This window comes from Lolium rigidum, chromosome 5 (assembly GCF_022539505.1).
Source record: "Lolium rigidum isolate FL_2022 chromosome 5, APGP_CSIRO_Lrig_0.1, whole genome shotgun sequence".
Classification (NCBI taxonomy): Eukaryota; Viridiplantae; Streptophyta; class Magnoliopsida; order Poales; family Poaceae; genus Lolium; species Lolium rigidum.
In genome coordinates, this window is record NC_061512.1 from 216,095,721 (window position 1) to 216,112,602 (window position 16,882).

At 45.7% G+C, this 16,882-nt stretch overlaps 1 protein-coding gene and 1 long non-coding RNA gene across 3 annotated transcripts; one reads left to right on the top strand and one right to left on the bottom strand.

The window, feature by feature from the left end:
* Nucleotides 1-1,943: 1,943 nt before the first annotated feature.
* On the top strand, nucleotides 1,944-5,121 carry LOC124657791. Of its 2 annotated transcripts, none has more exons than XR_006988846.1 (5): nucleotides 1,944-2,218; nucleotides 2,302-2,417; nucleotides 3,280-3,419; nucleotides 3,919-4,029; nucleotides 4,889-5,121. It is a non-coding gene; the product is annotated as an uncharacterized LOC124657791 (long non-coding RNA). The 2 variants fall into 2 exon arrangements; XR_006988847.1 differs by having other exon boundaries at nucleotides 2,309-2,417.
* Nucleotides 5,122-11,489: 6,368 nt separating this feature from the next.
* LOC124655027 (dicarboxylate transporter 2.1, chloroplastic-like) lies at nucleotides 11,490-16,632 on the bottom strand. Its single transcript, XM_047193999.1, has 4 exons — nucleotides 15,818-16,632; nucleotides 13,488-13,801; nucleotides 12,168-12,616; nucleotides 11,490-11,929 (listed from the first exon to the last, which is right to left on the bottom strand). Exons 1-4 carry the CDS (start codon nucleotides 16,586-16,588, stop codon nucleotides 11,814-11,816), a joined length of 1,650 nt encoding a protein of 549 aa, XP_047049955.1. The 5' UTR covers nucleotides 16,589-16,632; the 3' UTR covers nucleotides 11,490-11,813.
* Between the last annotated feature and the right edge of the window lie 250 nt (nucleotides 16,633-16,882).

Here is a 16,882-nt window from a genome sequence, read left to right on the forward strand (position 1 = left end):
GCTGACCCCATCCCTGAATGTTAATATTTGTTTGGACCAACAAAGTATGAGGCATATGCTATGTAGTTGACACCACCTGGCTCTTTCTTCCTTTTTAGTGCCGATGATTAGTATGTTTGGTCACTTGTACACTCGGGGGTGGGGCCAGTGAGCCTGGTGTGATGGCACAAATATCAATCTCTTGTGCATCCTACCTGGCCTCGCTGACCCCATCCATGAATGTTAATATTTGTTTGGACCAACAAAGTATAAGGCATATGCTATCTAGTTGATACCACTTGGCTCTTTCTTCCTTTTTAGTGCCGATGATTAGAATGTTTGGTCACTCGTACACTCGGGGGTGGAGCAAGTGAGCATGGTGTGATGACACAAATATCAATCTTTTGTGCATCCTACCTGGACTCACTTACTCCATCCCTGAATGTTAATATTTGTTTCGACCAACAAAGTATGAGGCATATGATATTGAGATACCACTTGGCTCTTTCTTCCATACAAGTGCCGATGATTAGAATGTTTGGTCACATATACGCCGCAATGTACTTTGTAGAAGGCCCCCCTTTCCCCGGCCGTCGTTCCGTGAACGAGTCCTTGACGAGAAAACAACGTCGACTTGCCTCTCCGTCGCAGAACCACGGCAATCCCAGCCGCCTCCCTTGTGGATGCGTCTCCTGCGCTCTTCTCCATGGCCGGACCACGATTGGACTCACCGGGGCCGGGAATAATGATAATCTCCATCACCACTATGGTCAGACTCCACAGGTGTAGAGTACTTTGCAGCAGATCCCACTTTTCTTCCCTCGCTGTCCAGTGAACGAGTCCTTGATGCAAAGACCGTGTCGGCCTACCCAGCATCATGCCGGCCCCTGTTGCCCCGCTTCAGGCCGTGTCTCCCGCGCCATGCACTCTTCGCCTTCTTGCCCGGTGAACCAATAGACCGATCGTTGGAACAAGGAGACCGATGACGGCCGATCGCAATCGGCTATCATCGGTTTTCTTATTCCAACGATCAGTCTATTGGTTCACCGGGCAAGAAGGCGAAGAGTGCAGGGAGTGGGAGACACGGCCTGAAGCGCGCAACAGGGGCCGGCACTGTCTTTGCATCAAAGACTCGTTCACCTGGATTGCGAGGGAAGAAAAGTGGCATCCGCCGCAAAGTACTCGCACCGTGGAGTCCGACGATAGTGGTGATGGCGATTATCATTATGCCCCCGGTGAGTCCAATCGTGGTCTGGCCATGGAAAAGAGCGCAGGAGACGCGGCCACAAGGGAGGCGGCTGGGACTGCCGTGGTTCTGCGCCGGAGAGGCAGGTCGGCGTTGTTGTCTCGTCAAGGACTTGTTCACGGAACGGTAGCCGAGGAAAGGGGGGCCCTTCTGCAAAGTATACTGCGGCGTATACTGCCGCTACACCACAGCACTAGATTCCCAACTGACGTTGGTCGGTAAAAATCTAATATACCAACTAACTGTCGGTCGGTAATGATTTCTTTAGACTGTTGGTCGGAGATAGTGGCCTATACTGCTAGACAGTTGGTCGGAAAAGTTTTATCATTTGAGGTCGAACCATGGGTCGGCAATACTCTCCCGTCCCGTCCAACAGTCGGTCGGCAAGCAATACCGACCAACCGTGCGTGGGTAACTGGGCTGACCCAGGCGCGCGAAAAATTGAAAGGCGGAGCGCGAAATGCCTGGCCCAAAAATTTCAGCTGCCGCCCCCCAAATCCAAACCGACACCCCACAGCCACACTTCCTATCTCAGAACAGAACCCTATCCTGCCCCACCCACGCGCCTGCAGTTCGCTCCATCCACCGCGCCGCCGCCGCCGCTCCGCCTAGGCTCCCCTGCCGTCGCGCTGCAGGCAACCTGTCGGCGCCCTCCCATCAGCGGCTATTTTCGTCGCTCAGCCCACGAGCCCCTGCCATTGCGCGACCGTTGACCGCGTGTTCCTCCCGGCTTCCCGGTGCCGGCGCGATTCGTCGGCCTGCTAACGAGCTTCCAAGTGAGGGGCGCTTCGACGGACACCATACGCTGCCCGCAGTTCACTCCTCCGCCACCTACTCGCTCCTGGTGACGAGGCGTTCCTCCTTGCGGCAGCGCGCTAGGTCGACCTGCTTACGAGCTCCCAATGGATGCGCGCTTTGTTGGGTGTTGGCCTACTCGTGAAGTCCCAACGGTGGCTCCCTGCGACCCCCTGCCCCTGGAACTTCTACCTGCAGGTAAATCTATTTCTCTCTCTCATACATGGATCTACATCTTCTCTATTTACCACTATATGTATCTGAATGATGGCACTCTGTAGAGTGTAGTCGGTGGGAAGGATGTTGTCTGTCGGATATAAGCAAAGCAAGGAAGGAGCGGGCCGAGGAAATTGATAAGAAGTGTACAAATATGCATCAAACATTCTGCTTTTCAAAGGTTCACTTCAGTAACTCTTTTTGACTATTGGACCTTTATTAACCACTTCAATATAATAAGCAATTTAATATTCCATCATACAGCAATACATGTCCAATTATTACCAAAATGCAAGGAAACATCAGTACACATTCTTCTAAGTTCTAATGTACTTTTATCGATCCTTTCCCAGTAATCTGCACCCACTAGACAATATTATTTATTTATTGTAGTTGACAGTGTACAACCGACTACATGTTTGAGTAATGAATCTACAATTACATTATTCATTCATTAAAAAAATTCTCCTCGGAGCATTTGTAAAGCTCATAGGTCTTATTGGTAGCTATTTGCCATATAATTAAGAATATAGTTAAGACTTGATGGTCAGTCGTTTTTCACTGGTTGAAGAAGTTCTTGCTCAGTGTTACAAGACAGGTAGAAATAAACTGTTATATGCTTGCATTATCCTAAGTTTATATTTGGCTTACCACATCAATTCTAGAATCGTCTCTCTAGACAACATGGTACTGTTATAAAATTACCTTTATTAGCATCTGATATCTTTCTTGCATACAAATTGAAATTGCCATAACCATCATGCAGCATGGAAAAAAAGGAATGATTACGTTGATTCTGTTTATGATCCGTTATTCACAGCTCAATTATCTGGATTCACTAAATGCAGAACCTACAAGTATAGGTTGGACAGGTTTTAATCTATTATACTTTAACATTTGCACCGTGCTATGAGTTTCATTGCCAATTATGTCCTTTTTTTACTAACAGGCATAAGATATCATGCAATATATATGCCTTAGTTGATATTTGAGTACCCATTTCTGCTGAAAGGTGCTAAAACAACCTTTTCTTTGCCTTACAGAGCAACAAAGAATATTTTGATCACTGAAGAAGACCTACGATGCAGGCCCAAGATGGAAAGGGTGGCCGTGGGAACTATTCAGCACGCCGATCACGCAATTATAATGGTATATGCTGAGAAGTTACATAATTTTCCAGAAGGTGAGAAATGAATGACCATGCTGTGCATAATGTCCGCATGTACCAGTAGTAGATTTACAAATTGCTTCTTAGCGTCATGAACATTTATTTTGTTCTTGTTAATATGTGAATGCCGAGAATGCGAGTTTTTGATATTTGAAATGATCTGAATTACTTCAAGTAACACCATTCCAATTTTAAGCTCCAATACTTGAATATCATAAGGACACCAAATTAGTTTTACTGATACTATATTGTTTAGTTTGAAAAGTAAACTGTTCATATTCTCCACTGCATGGAAAATTCCTAGTATGCGTGCACTCAAGTAATAGAATCACTAATATTTTCCATGAAGTAGATATTATTTCTCTATCTGTAATTTTATTGAGATTACTCCTATCTCCTGACTACAATACTGCTGCTTTCATTAATGCATTGTTGTTATCCTGATCTTTTCTTCTTTATAGGCAGCTCTGAAATATATGCCTAACCTACATCTTTCTGAAATAATCACTTTCAGATTGACATGGATTTGGTTCTAAATGCACGGACTGGTCTTGAAGCAAGGTCGATCAAGACACTGTACGAGTGTTACTGTGTCACAAGGTCTATTGGATGGCCATTTAGCTAGGTAATTGCCAACACTGCACTTTCTCCACAATTTGTACAAGTGATGTGTGACGCTGACTTGTGATAATTTTGCTAGATATGCTGACTTGTGTATAGGTGACGTAGAAGCCATAGCATCTTCCTTACCCATCGCAGAGTTATTTCTCTAACTCAGCTATGCAGTGAAATTATTTCAGTACTGAGATGTTTGTATCATGGTATGTTTAAGCAATAGGAAGATAGATTGAACTGCTTGAACTGTAAACTTTTCACATAGCGAGTTAGCGTCACATGATAATGCAATGAGCACTAGGCTAATGGTTTGATGGTCGTTGCTTAATTATTTAGATGAGTTTGATCCCCCTTCATCTATAGCTGTGAACAACTCATCATTACCCTAGCTGAAAAATCATTATACTTAGTATCAATTGTGGTTTTCTTTATATATAGTACTACTTCAGGGAAAGGAACCTTCGTCGACCTGAATGGCTGAATAGCATTACTATATCTTTACTGTGGACACCCCCTTCCTAATGTTTATTGAACTGTATATAACATGAGTACGTGAGTTTTTGATATTTGACATGCTCTGAATTGCTTCATGTAGAACGGGTACAGTTCTGGGCTCCATTTCTTGAAATTCTTAATACTGTACTAGTATGGAGAGCTCATGAATTTGAAGTTATCTTTTGCTTATTGAAGTAGTACCTCCGTTCTGAAATATAAGGCTTTTTAGCTTTATAAAAAGGCTTATGTTTTAAGACCCTTATACATGAAGTTTACAATACAAATGACCTTAATTGTGCAGAGCTATGCTTTATACATTCTTTTTATAATTGCATTGTCTTACGAATGGACTGAGACTTGTTTTCCTTCTACAGAAAATATACCAGAGGGGGAGAAACCATGAAACTGGCGGTTCACATCAATTGGATTTTTCGTGTAAAGGAGCAAACTATGAATTGCCAGATACATCCTTTAGCTATCACTTTGTAAACCTCTATGGTGTCTTAGGCACTGGACCATATTGTTTCCTCTATTTTAGTTACCTTTTAGTATATGAGAAGTACTTCTGTACGAGAATTAATTAAAATGTTTGGTTCTGGTTTGATAATCTTCAAGGATATGCACATTACTGGAAACACTTTTGTATTGTGTTTGATGTTACTGTTATGGAATTTGCAGTTTGATTAATACTACATTGATAAATGACTGTCCCAAATACTGGAAGTTAATTAATGTTCCAACGCCATCGGACTGTTTGGTAAAGATAATTGGCATTGGCAAGTGGGCAACAGAAGGTTGGTCGGCAATTTATACACCGACCGACTGTTGGTAGGGAAACAAAAGTTGGTTGGGGAAAATTGGTCGGTCGGGATAGTATATGTTGGTCGGGAAAGAAATTGTAGAACCGACAGACAGTCGGTCGGCAAAGAGATGTCGGTCGGCAAAGGTCTTTGCCGACTGGACTTTCAGTGACCGACCTTATTGGTCGGTAAAACCCTTTCCCAACCGACGTTCTGTCAGCGAAAGCTGCTTTCCCGACCAACTTATCTGTTGGGGTTCTAATGCTGTGGTGTAGTGTGCAACTATGGTTTCTGACCATAGTATTTGTGTTGACCAACAATGTATGATGCATTTATTCCATTTTGTCTTGTGCATCGGATTTGTTGGTTTCACTTTCTTCCATTTTAATCATAGTAGGAACCGGATAAAGACCCCAATGCAAGCGAGCCTGGTGGGTAGAGAGGAGAGAGTAAAGGAGGAACCGGATGAAGACCACTTTGTATCTCGAAATTGTGAAATTTGTATGAATTAAGAGTTGTATGTAAAACATTTGACACTTGCCACTATATATATATATATATATATATATCTCGATCGGGCTGTAAGTAATGTGATGATGATATCTACATTATATATGTGCAATGTACATGTTATTTATATTATATCTGAATATTTCTGTATGTTGCTGTATATAACATGTATATTGTTGTCTATAAACTGCATGTGTATAGCAGACAGTACAAAATCGTGTATAATACAAGCAAATTCTATGGCGCACTGAAAACCAATTCTGTGGCGCACCTACGTGCGCCACAGAAACCTTAATTTAATTCTGTGGCGCATGAGCCGGTGCGTCACAGAAACCTTATTTTTGTGGCGAAGTTTTTTTGTGGCACACCTCCCATGCGCCACAGAATCTATTTTTGGTGCGCCACTGATGAGGCTTTTCCTACTAGTGGGGGGCAGACCTCCAATTTTTTTTTGCACCCCCAAAATGTGAAAAAGGTTGCCAAATGATTAATATATAAAACAAATTCATTGTCAACATTGAAGTTTAATACATATATTAAATGTGCACGATTGCAATACAAATAGTTCAAAACATGTGATCTTAAGCGGTAGCTGTTCATAAGAATCGTGATAGTTAAGGAAATAATCATAAATTAAGTGTATAATTCATGACTAGGAAATATTCAATAACTAACCTCCAATGCAGCATTATTCGTTCTACACAAGTTGCCAATGTCCCTAACTTGGCTAACACCATTCTTCTTTAAATATGCTTTTCACTCCACCAACTTAATCCTATCCAGATTTGTTCCTCATGTAAGAAAATTCTGCTCACTATTAGGGTATGCAGAAAATAGTACTATCAAATTGATGTTCAGTAAATTCATCACAGACATGACAGAAGTTGCGTCCAACTCCGTTTAATGACCGGTTTACAAACGAAGCTGGTTCTGTCCAATTGCTTCTATGTTCTATCTATTTGTACACCCCAATCTGTCTTTATTTCGAAACAAAGTGTACCACATAAGTACTGCTAGATTTCACTAATCTGTAGGTGCCCAGATCAGTCTCCCTTGTTGGATGCAATCCCTACTACCGGTAAAGCTTCTTCCCACCAACAGAGTTCAGGCTTCCATATCTACAGGTTTATCATATAAACAGGGCTCGCTTCTGCCCCATTTTGTATATTGAATAGTGAAACAACAGGTAACACTATTCTACGCTCCTATCATAACATGAACAAACTATGGACAGAGATTTAACAAAATATAGACACATATTCTTCCCCAATTCTCCAAACCATGTCGTCAATGGAGGCTCAGGCTGGTACCTGCTGTTGGGCTAGACTGCCGCTGGGCTCTGGAGGTTGGACGGTAGTGACTGGAAGGCAGCGGCGGCGAGCAGTGGAAGGCCGAGCGCGTCTCGGCGACCGGCCAGATCCGACCGACCGCCTCCGGGGCCAGGGGGGAGGAAGAGGAGCCTAAGGGGAGGGGTGAGCCAGGGGATGAGGGGAGTGCCGACCGGCCAAGCCAGGCGACTTGGCGGCAGAGGGTGCAAGGGGCAGGTCGGAGAGGGGGAGCGGAGGGCGAAGGTAGCGTCGGGGAGCTAGGTATGGTCCGGATCGACGAGTAGATACGGCGTTCAGAAGTTTCGCTCGCTGACCTCGCTCCGCGCTCGGTCGCTTGCCTTGTTGGGCCAGAGAAGATTAGGGGTATGAAGATTTTTTATCTAATTTCTGGGTGGGCCACGGGCCCCCGGCCCACCCGCTATGTCCGCCTATGCTACCTCTGCCACGGCGGCCTCGGCTCCTAGGACCCGCCATGTAGCTTGTGGGGAGAAGGTGGGTGGAGAGAAGGTGGGTGGCGGCACTAGGGTTGGAGATTTGGGAGGCAACTAGGGTTGTGTGAGAGAATGGATGCACCTCACATCCCATTTTATACGCCGAAGGTAGCTGAGGGGACAGTGACGCGCATTAAGTCGGGCACCCATCGCTACGTCTGAGAAACCTGCATTGATGCGCCTTGCGCCATTAATTAGTTTGGTGTGCAGAATACGGAAGCGAGACCGCCGGTACTGCGACGCATGGCCGTTGCGTCTAGGTAGAAACATTTTAGCATTTGTGTCCTCGCGAATAGCGTGATCATTTTGCGTGGGACGCTCGGCTAGGGTGCAAACGTACTTTTTTTTCCCATCGCGGACACTGCGGAGACCACTGTAGATGCCCTGAAACTCGGAGCCGGCTTAAAGGATCCCGCTCTTTTGAAGCGTAGCCAGCTAGCCGTAGCTGCTATGCCGGAGATGGACGCTTGACAGTGGGGCTAAGACGAAAGCTCACTCGCACTGTCAGACTCGGGCTGATGCTTCCCTTTCGGAATAGATACCGTGTCGTGCGTATGGAGTAGGGACTCGTAGGAGCAAAGGTTTCTTTTCTTTTGTATTATCCTCCCGAATTCACGACGCTGAGAACGGCGTAACGTTTCTGTTGACCAGCGGATTTGGTAGGCCTCTCGGGTCGTCGTCATGATCGCACACAAATCATCTTTTTGTGTCTTTTGGTACAGTAGGATCAAAAGTTGAGGAAATAGCAGATCACACCAGTTGTTGGTGCTTTTTTTGCAAAGAACCACAACAATGGTTTGTTATTGCAAGGAACACCACATTTTGCTTTAATTGTTTGCACAGAACACATAAAAGTAATTAAGCAGCTTGATGGCCAATTCGTTAGTCAGGCTTACTGATACGCGGGTAATTCGTCTCGGTCTGTCGCATCGTCAGTTTGGACTGACCCAACTGCCATTTTTTTTGTTTCGTTTCCAATTTTAATTTTTACGTTTATTTATTCTAATTTTCAAAATTAGAATATTTTTAAAAATTGCATACTTTTGAAAGCCAACCAATTTTTAAACAATTGTTTTGTAATATCAACTATTTTATAAAACACTACGAACTACACATGCATATTATCAACACATACTACCTCCATCCCAAGGCTTATGCCACCCTTTCTCATTAGATGGTGACAAAGTACCTCGGGCAGTCATCGGGGTCATTGCTACTGTCGATGAGGCGTTGTTGTCCAAGGTACTCCGCTACCTTCACGGCCTACGTGGCCTCCTCCTCGTCCTCCTCCTCCTCATCCTCCTCCTCCTTCACCTTCGGCTTCGGGGCGAGGAGGGTCGTACCGCCGGAACTCGCGTGCGCGTCTCTGCTGCTTCCGCATCGGTTCGCAGATTATGATTCCGCCACTTAGTAAGTCTCATTGCATTGACACGGAAGTTTAAACTGCTCCGAAGCGCGAGGTGAAGGAGTACACGACACCGCCCCCCAAATCGAAGATGCGGCAGCGGCGGGGGAATCATAATCCGCGAACCGGCGCAGCAGCAGCAGAGACGCGCGGGTTCCGGCGATATGACCCTCATGGTCCCGCAGAATCACAAAAATGGTTGGATTTTAAAAATATTTAATTTTTAAAAATATTCTGATTCTGAAAATAAAAAATAAACATAAAAAGGAAAATCTAAAACGAAACAAAAAAATGGCATTTGGGCCGGTCCAAACTGACGATGCGGTAGACCGAGAGGAATTGCCTGCGTAACAGTAAGTCTGACTAACAGATTGACCATCAAGCTGCTTAATTACTTTTATGTGTTCTGTGCAAAGAATTAAAGCAAAATATGGTGTTCCTTGCAACAACAAACTATTGTTGTGGTTCTTTGCAAAAGAAGCACCAACAACTGGTGTGATCTGCTATTTCCTCTCAAAAGTTTCCTTCGATTTTCGGGCGCCTAGAAAGAAAGAAAATAACCCTAGCTAGCTAGATCTAGATGCTTTCGGAGGCCGGGGTTGGCGACGCTACGCACTTGCGTTGCGTGACGTACCCTATGGGAAGAGTGCTGCGGTAGCCTGGCTAGGCGATGTTAGCTGACGTCGCGCGCACCATGCCTCCAACTCCACGTTCTTTCGACGCCGTGCCGTGTATTCGTTCGTTGCATCGGTATTTAGTTCGCTACCGTCAATAAAATACCCGCGGTTAACGCTTTCGCGCGTCTACGTCTGGACCGATGGACAGCACGTCAACAAATCCACGGTCGCGTCCGTGCGTGCTCGGACGAGGACCAGACAGAGGAGAGATATCTCGATCTCGACGCGAGGTGCCATTGCAGCAGCACCAACAGGAGCTGCTGACGAGGCTCTGGGCCAGACGTACGTGTACGTGCAGTGTGTGCGTGGCGGCAGCCGCGGGCACCCGTCGCGCCCGTCCGTCCGGGGCGAGGACGGGACGTTACACGCACGCAGACTGGACCATCCTATCGCCTTGCTTTTCAGTTGGTTACGATCAGGTGGTCCACCGCTGCGCTGGGAGGACCATACGTACGTACGTAGGGTCCGGCCGGGCGCGTCTCGAACAGTGCGACGTACTGTGCGCGCGGGATGGGATCATGGGAAGATGGGATGTAGCAGCGGATTCATGGCGGGACTTTCGGCTACGCTCGACCTCGAGCTTGTTGGCGTCACACGGAAATTTCTGTTTTTCAATGGCGAGGTGATGGCTAAAGTGCGTTTAGTGTGGCCAGTGCCAACGACAAACAAGAAAGGAGGCTAGCCTAGGCGCCTAGCCGGTATGACTAATTAGTACGGATCCAGCTGGAGTACAGAAGATGTTGTGCAAGGTTATATTTGGTGTTGGCTTAACTCAACTATGTTTAGACTAAAAAAATCATTTTCTTATCTTTAGATAAAGTAGGATTACTTATTTTGCAACAGCGGTATTTTCTTACCAAGTCAGCGATAGGTGGGGTTTTTTTTGGGAAGACTTCTGCCATGAATTCCATGAATTTCTTGGACAGCGGTATTTTCTTACAAAGTATTGCATGAATTTCATAAAAAAATACAAAGCACCCCAAACATAATAAAAATTACATCGAAGTTCTTGGACCACCTAGAGACTACTACTGCGCCAACCTGACGTTGTTAATGACAGTCGGGAAGTCTTCGTGCACGTGCCCCTAAAGACCAGCATCCTAGAGCCAAAGTCGTCGACATTGAATCCTTGAATTGATTTGAATCTTCTCACACCAAACCTACAACAAGACGAGATCCACCACTCCAAGGAAACGGTGATCAGTGGAATCCCCGCCCTCCTCAACGTCGGTGGCGACAAGAAAGCGGGTACACCTTATTCTTGCCCCGCACAACGACGATGTCGGATGACCAAACTCTAACTTCAAATACCCATCTATAACGCTAAGCGCAGGTCCGAGGTCCTCACCCCCTCCAGCAGCCGGAGCAGCTAGCAGAGGAGGCAATGACCCATCAATTCCCAATTGTTGATGGCGAGGACGAGGTAGATGATGACAGCTGTTAGGGTTTCTACCCTAGCCGCCGCCTATTTTTCTTTCACGGGAGGAGACAGAGCGGTTTGAATGTCGTGTATGTCCGCCAACTCAATCTACTAGCATGCTTTCTTCGCACTCTTTGCGGTGGGCAATTTTTCGAAATCACTTGCAAGTGGTTTTCTTACACTTCTGCCATGAATTGTTTACACCATCTTCCCTTGGATAGTAGTACCATTCGGCCAAGAAATGATGTACTACTTAGATTTATCTAAATCTAGATATATCTAAGGCTAGATACATCAAGATTTAGACAAATCAAAAACATCTCCTTATGGAGGGAGGGACTAGGTAAAACAATGCCAGAGTTCAGCAATAGATTAACACTCCAGCGATAAACAACACTGTAACAAGATTAACCTATTTCAGCGTCAAACTGTTCCGGCTCTAACTTACATTTCCAAAGAGAGGAAACGGGTGCTGTACAAGACAGAGACGGAAATGACAAAGGCAGGCCCAAGACAGATTATCTGCCATTACCCTATCATCGAAAGATCACCACAAGCACCCAAAGGAAGAAGAGGATAAAAGGAACAGACCACCATCGAATTATAGCACCATAACCATACTTCAATGAGCTCAGCAGAGCTTCGGTCAACTTACAGTTCCTTAACTGTCAATATAGCCCCAGGAATTTCCACCAAAAGGTTCCAACAACTCCCCATATCAAAGCGTTGATCAAGGCTGTTACGAAGCCCAGCTTGAATATATCCGGAAGCTCCAGATACCCCGCTGCAGAGGATAAGCAACAGGTTACTGACTAAGCTAGCTTATCGATGTCATCTGGTTTACTGATTCAATGTGATAAATAAATGCACAATAAAGGAAAGTAGTTGGTTTCTCATTCTAAATGTTTATCCGCGATAGTCTCTTGTTTCTTCATTCTACATGTCAATTAACGCTCATACGCAAAATCAGGCAAGTTTTATCTCAAAATTGAGAAACCGAACGAGTCTACGCAGAAAATTACCTCCAAAGTACACCGCAGCTTGCCCACTGCTATAGTGAGTGAGCGCGCCAAACAAGTTCGTGTTGAACGCCAAAGCAAGCGCAGACAGCACGCCGGGAACACCGGCCGCCAAATGCATGGCCAGAAACGCAGAGAACAGGGCTCCAACATGTCCAGTTTGGCTCGCAAATAGATAGTGGATGAGGAAGTAGGAGGCCTCGAGAACAACGAAAGCCGCAGGCCAGCTCAAAGAGAAAGATGAAAGCATCTTGGCGACAGAAGTTGACATCCACGACACAATTCCGAGGTTTGTGAGCTGCCCTGCCATGGCAACTAGAACTGCAAACCAGGACAGTGTATCCCAGGCTGACTTTTCACTCAAGCAATCGTCCCAGTCTAGCACACCGAGCAGGAGAAGAATAGAGAGCCCAAGCATTGCAGCAACAACACTAGATACACCAATAGCATCCCTGCACAGAAAATGCCAAATGTACTATATAGTGAGACATGATGACCAATAGTCCAATAGAGACAAGAAATATTGCGGAGCTTGTAATTTTTAAGGCGTAACGTATATCTCATATATACAGTATTCTGAAGCTCTGTCAGACCCGCAGTGCTGGTATCAGTCATCACTAGATTATCCCATAGTGCACTGCCTGAACTGTAATGAACAAGTAGCATAGCTGAATAGTGTGGTGTTTCCAATGAACATGGTAGAACTGGGATTAGGATTAGCAGTAGAAATGCGATATACTGAGTTGTGTCTAAGACTGAGATATGGGCTTTTACTACAAATATACAAAAGCAGTTCTGATGACTAGAGACTAGATGAACTGAAATCATTGGAAGCAGGATCCAGTTGGTTTTTTTGATTCATCCTGGAGATTCAATGTTAAATGTTGTTTCAGTGCAAAAATCTTAAGCATAGATTAAGTAATTTCCAGTCTTCCAGTTGTGAATGTATTATTTATATAGAAGAAACTGTTGTCAGCAATGATAACCATGCTTGATGATAACACATAGCAAATTAATTAATAAACAGAAATGAAATGTGATTAACTCCAGGCATACATAACTAGCTGCATATCAATTTAACAGTTCTTTCTGATACAAGGATTTGCCCCAACTTCCTGCCGACTAAACAATTAGCCGACTAAACAAGTAAACAAATATAGTGCTTCAGTAAAGACTAATCTATTAATTTAGAGGGAGCAGTAACCCATAAAAATCATAATCAATACAGATAACAACATAGTAAAAGATATCACATGCTGCAAAATTGTATTGATACTGCAAGTCCGTATTATGGCGCGACTTATTAATGACAAAGAAGCTTACCCAAAAACCCATAATGAGACTGCAAGAAGCATTGTACCAATCATTACCCATTCATTCTTAGTCACTGGGCCCATGCGCTTCAGCTTCTCTGCAGCTAATGCTGGGGCTTCAGGTGTGTCCTTTATTTCAGGGGGGAAGATTTTGTATAGCAAGTATGGTGTTGCTAGTAGAGATACAATAGCCGGCAAACTAGCTGCCTTGAACCAAGCTACCCATGGATTAGCAACTATTATACCAAGCTCCTCTGCTAGCTTCAAGCACAGCAGATTTTGTGCAGCAGCTGTCAGGAAGAGGGCACTCGAGTTACTAGCGGCCTGCCAGGGAACAGAACAAAAATTAACTGTGCCCTATGAAATCTTGGTTTTAATTACAGTATTATAAGTGAGAACAATACAGTAGTGCCCACTTCCCCACCAGGCCACCACCCGGACACACACTCATGGTCTACAGCAACAAGTTGTACCTCGGACATGCTGACTGTTTGTGTTTGATCCAAAAACATGAAACATATATGCGAAATGGGGACCGAAGAATAAGCATTATCCTATGAATGTGGTTCAGTCCCATGAGGGCTGGCCATTCTGTGGATTTTGGGTGTGAGAACACTATACAGGAATAATATGCAGAGCATCAGCATATCGTGTTACTCCGGACAATAAAATAAACAGCAGATACTGTATTTCTAAATTATTTTCCTTAACCCAAACAGTACCATATGTTTTGAACTTACACGTTCCTTTATGCCTTTGGGGACATTTGACATGTCCCACCGAAATAGTATAAGCGGCCACTCATATATCATGACATCCATGTTCATCTTGAATGCATGTTTCTCAATTTTGTGAATGTGACTTGAAGAAATCTTCAGATGCACTAAATTACCAGCCCATTTTTATTTGAAAATTGCACACAACTGTGATAGCTTGTGAGCATATGTTTATGAAGATTGTAATACCCCAGGGTTCAAATTAGTCTAGGCCTAACCCATTTTGGATAGGCCATGAACACTGAATACCCACTTGCATTTCATAATTAACGCAATCAAACTGGTCAACCAGCCGTTTGTCCGTATATGCTGGTGAGTGGTGAGTCTTCAACCAAACTAACAAGGGGGGTTAGTGACACCTCCAAGCACCCAAGCATACATAGGTTTCTATTGGTACTAATTCAAATGGGGATCGGTATTACAAAGATAACTTGGGACTGTACATGCTACGGAAGTTCTATAGCATCAGCATTGTTCGAAACAAATTAGATCTAGGTGTCTAGCCTAGATAAACCTGTTTTAACCTCACAGAAGAAGCAAACTCTACAGGAGAAAGCCTTCTTGATATAGTAGTTAACATGAATACATCTGCTTTCAGAAATCACGAAATACTGCCCAATTAGGACAGGATATTATAATGTGATTTAGATAAAATGCACCGTTTCTTCCTAATATTTCCATCTGTTTCCTACATTCGTGATAAGTATCACCATGGTCCATGCACAAAATGTTGTCATAAAAAAGTACTTCCAATTTAAGTGGTCCTGTAAATAGGCTAACTAAACATTAGGACTAGGTTGAAATGGCTGAACCGGGTCTTACGGTGAATCAGGTTGATTCCTACTACCTCTCAGTGGATTACCTAGGATCAAACCCCATAGTACAGTATGGACCAAGCTTAGGTTTGATATCTCAACCATGTCACTTGTTGTGCTTAACTGTATGCCACTTGTTATTTTCCAAAAACTCAACATTTTCTATCTGTTCAACTTTACCAATTTAGTGCTATAATCTATTCAGAACTCAAGTGAATGTTGTACTAGTACGTTGTATAATCCTCCAAATAGAATACTCCCTTAAGAAAGACTTTGCTGAAATCACCAAAAGCTGGATGCACAAACTCACACTTCAAAGCTCTGAAGTTAATTTTCTCCATGTGGAGTGTCCATTAAATAATTTCTGACCCAACAAGCAACCACGTGACACATTCCATTCCACCTAGGCAAGTCATACTAGTACCACAGAGCTCCCAGACAAAAAACGGACAAATGTTTCTTACAATCTTCTACTTGTGCAGAGCAGAGCAGAGCTTCGCAAGGTTAAAGTGATCAAGGTAACACGATCAGCACCAAACTGTTACCGAAACAAAATTCGGCTGGGGGAATTGCACCCTTTGAGTTCAAGTGACACTTAGCAAACTCAGTGGCGTTCATTAATTTGTTATTAGAAGCCTAAGGTGTCAGGACTGTAAAATCAATCTAATCCATAGGCCATAGCCAAGTTACTAGCAGAGTGTGCATCAAGTGATCCCAATTTTGAGCTAATGATAGATTGCACCACTTACCTGAAATTGGGTCATCACGAGATAGGACCCGAGCTTCCGCGACGAGGGGTCGTTAGGCTTGCTGCCCGCCGAGAGGGAGAGCGACTTGATGATGGGCAGGAACACGCCCCCGGCCCTGGCGGTGGTGCTGGGCATGGCGGGCGCGATGCACGCCTCGCTGATGGTGAGCCCGTAGGACAGCCCGAGGGTGCTGCTCCCGAGCCACTTGATGAAGTATGTGGCGATGCGGTCGCCGAGGCCGGTCTTGACGAAGCCCCGCGCGAAGAAGAAGGAGATGACGATGAGCCAGATGACCTCGTTGGTGAAGGCGGAGAAGGCGGCGGCGAAGGGGAGCGTGCGCGTGGCGACGGCGGCGGTGAGGCCGAGGAAGGCCCAGGCGCCCACGGGGAGCGGGCCCAGCACGAGCCCCGCGATGGTGGAGAGGAAGATGGAGAGCAGCTGCCACGCCTGCAGGCTCACCTCCGCGGGCCGCGGCGCCAGGAAGCGCACCGCGAGGCCGGCCCCCAGGGAGAGGAGGAGCGGGACGAGCTTCGCGCCGGCCGGGGGCGCGCTGGGGTCCGGGTCGGGGTTGGGGCTGGGTGTTTGGGAGGCGAGGAGAGGCGGGGTGTGGCGGCGGGGGGCGGGGGCGAGGTGATGCCGGGAGGAGAGGGAGCTGGAGGCGAGCTGGAGGGGCAGGGGAGCGGGGAGGGAGAGCTGGCGGCGGCGGAGGTGGTTCGGGGCGGGAAGGAGCGGAGGCGGGCGGTGGGAGACGGCGATCCGGAGGCGCTCCATCGGCGCCGGCGGCGGGAGAACGGCGGCGGAGTGGTCCAGGTCCAGGAGGCGGGCGGTGTTTTCAGAGTTATAATGCTGCTTTTTGAATAAATATTTTACCTTAGATACCAACGGCGGAATGCGAACGCCTTGTTAATTTCGCCTGTTGACATGTGGGGTCCAGCTGTGAGGACCCACCTGGCGGTGAGTCAAGATGGAGTGCTGTGCCGCGCACACGTTTGTTTCATGGGTCGGGCGTGGGGACCACCGACCAGTCGCTGTCAGAGGAATCTGGGTAGGCGCTCACGGCTCACC

Coding starts and splice junctions, on each gene's coding strand:
- LOC124655027 (XM_047193999.1), bottom strand. CDS start 16,588: ATGGAGCGCCTCCGGATCGCCGTCTCCCACCGCCCGCCTCCGCTCCTT. Junction 13,802..15,817: donor TCGTGATGACCCAATTTCAG/GTAAGTGGTGCA, acceptor GTTCCCTGGCAG/GCCGCTAGTAACTCGAGTGC. Junction 11,930..12,167: donor AGCTGCGGTGTACTTTGGAG/GTAATTTTCTGC, acceptor TATCCTCTGCAG/CGGGGTATCTGGAGCTTCCG.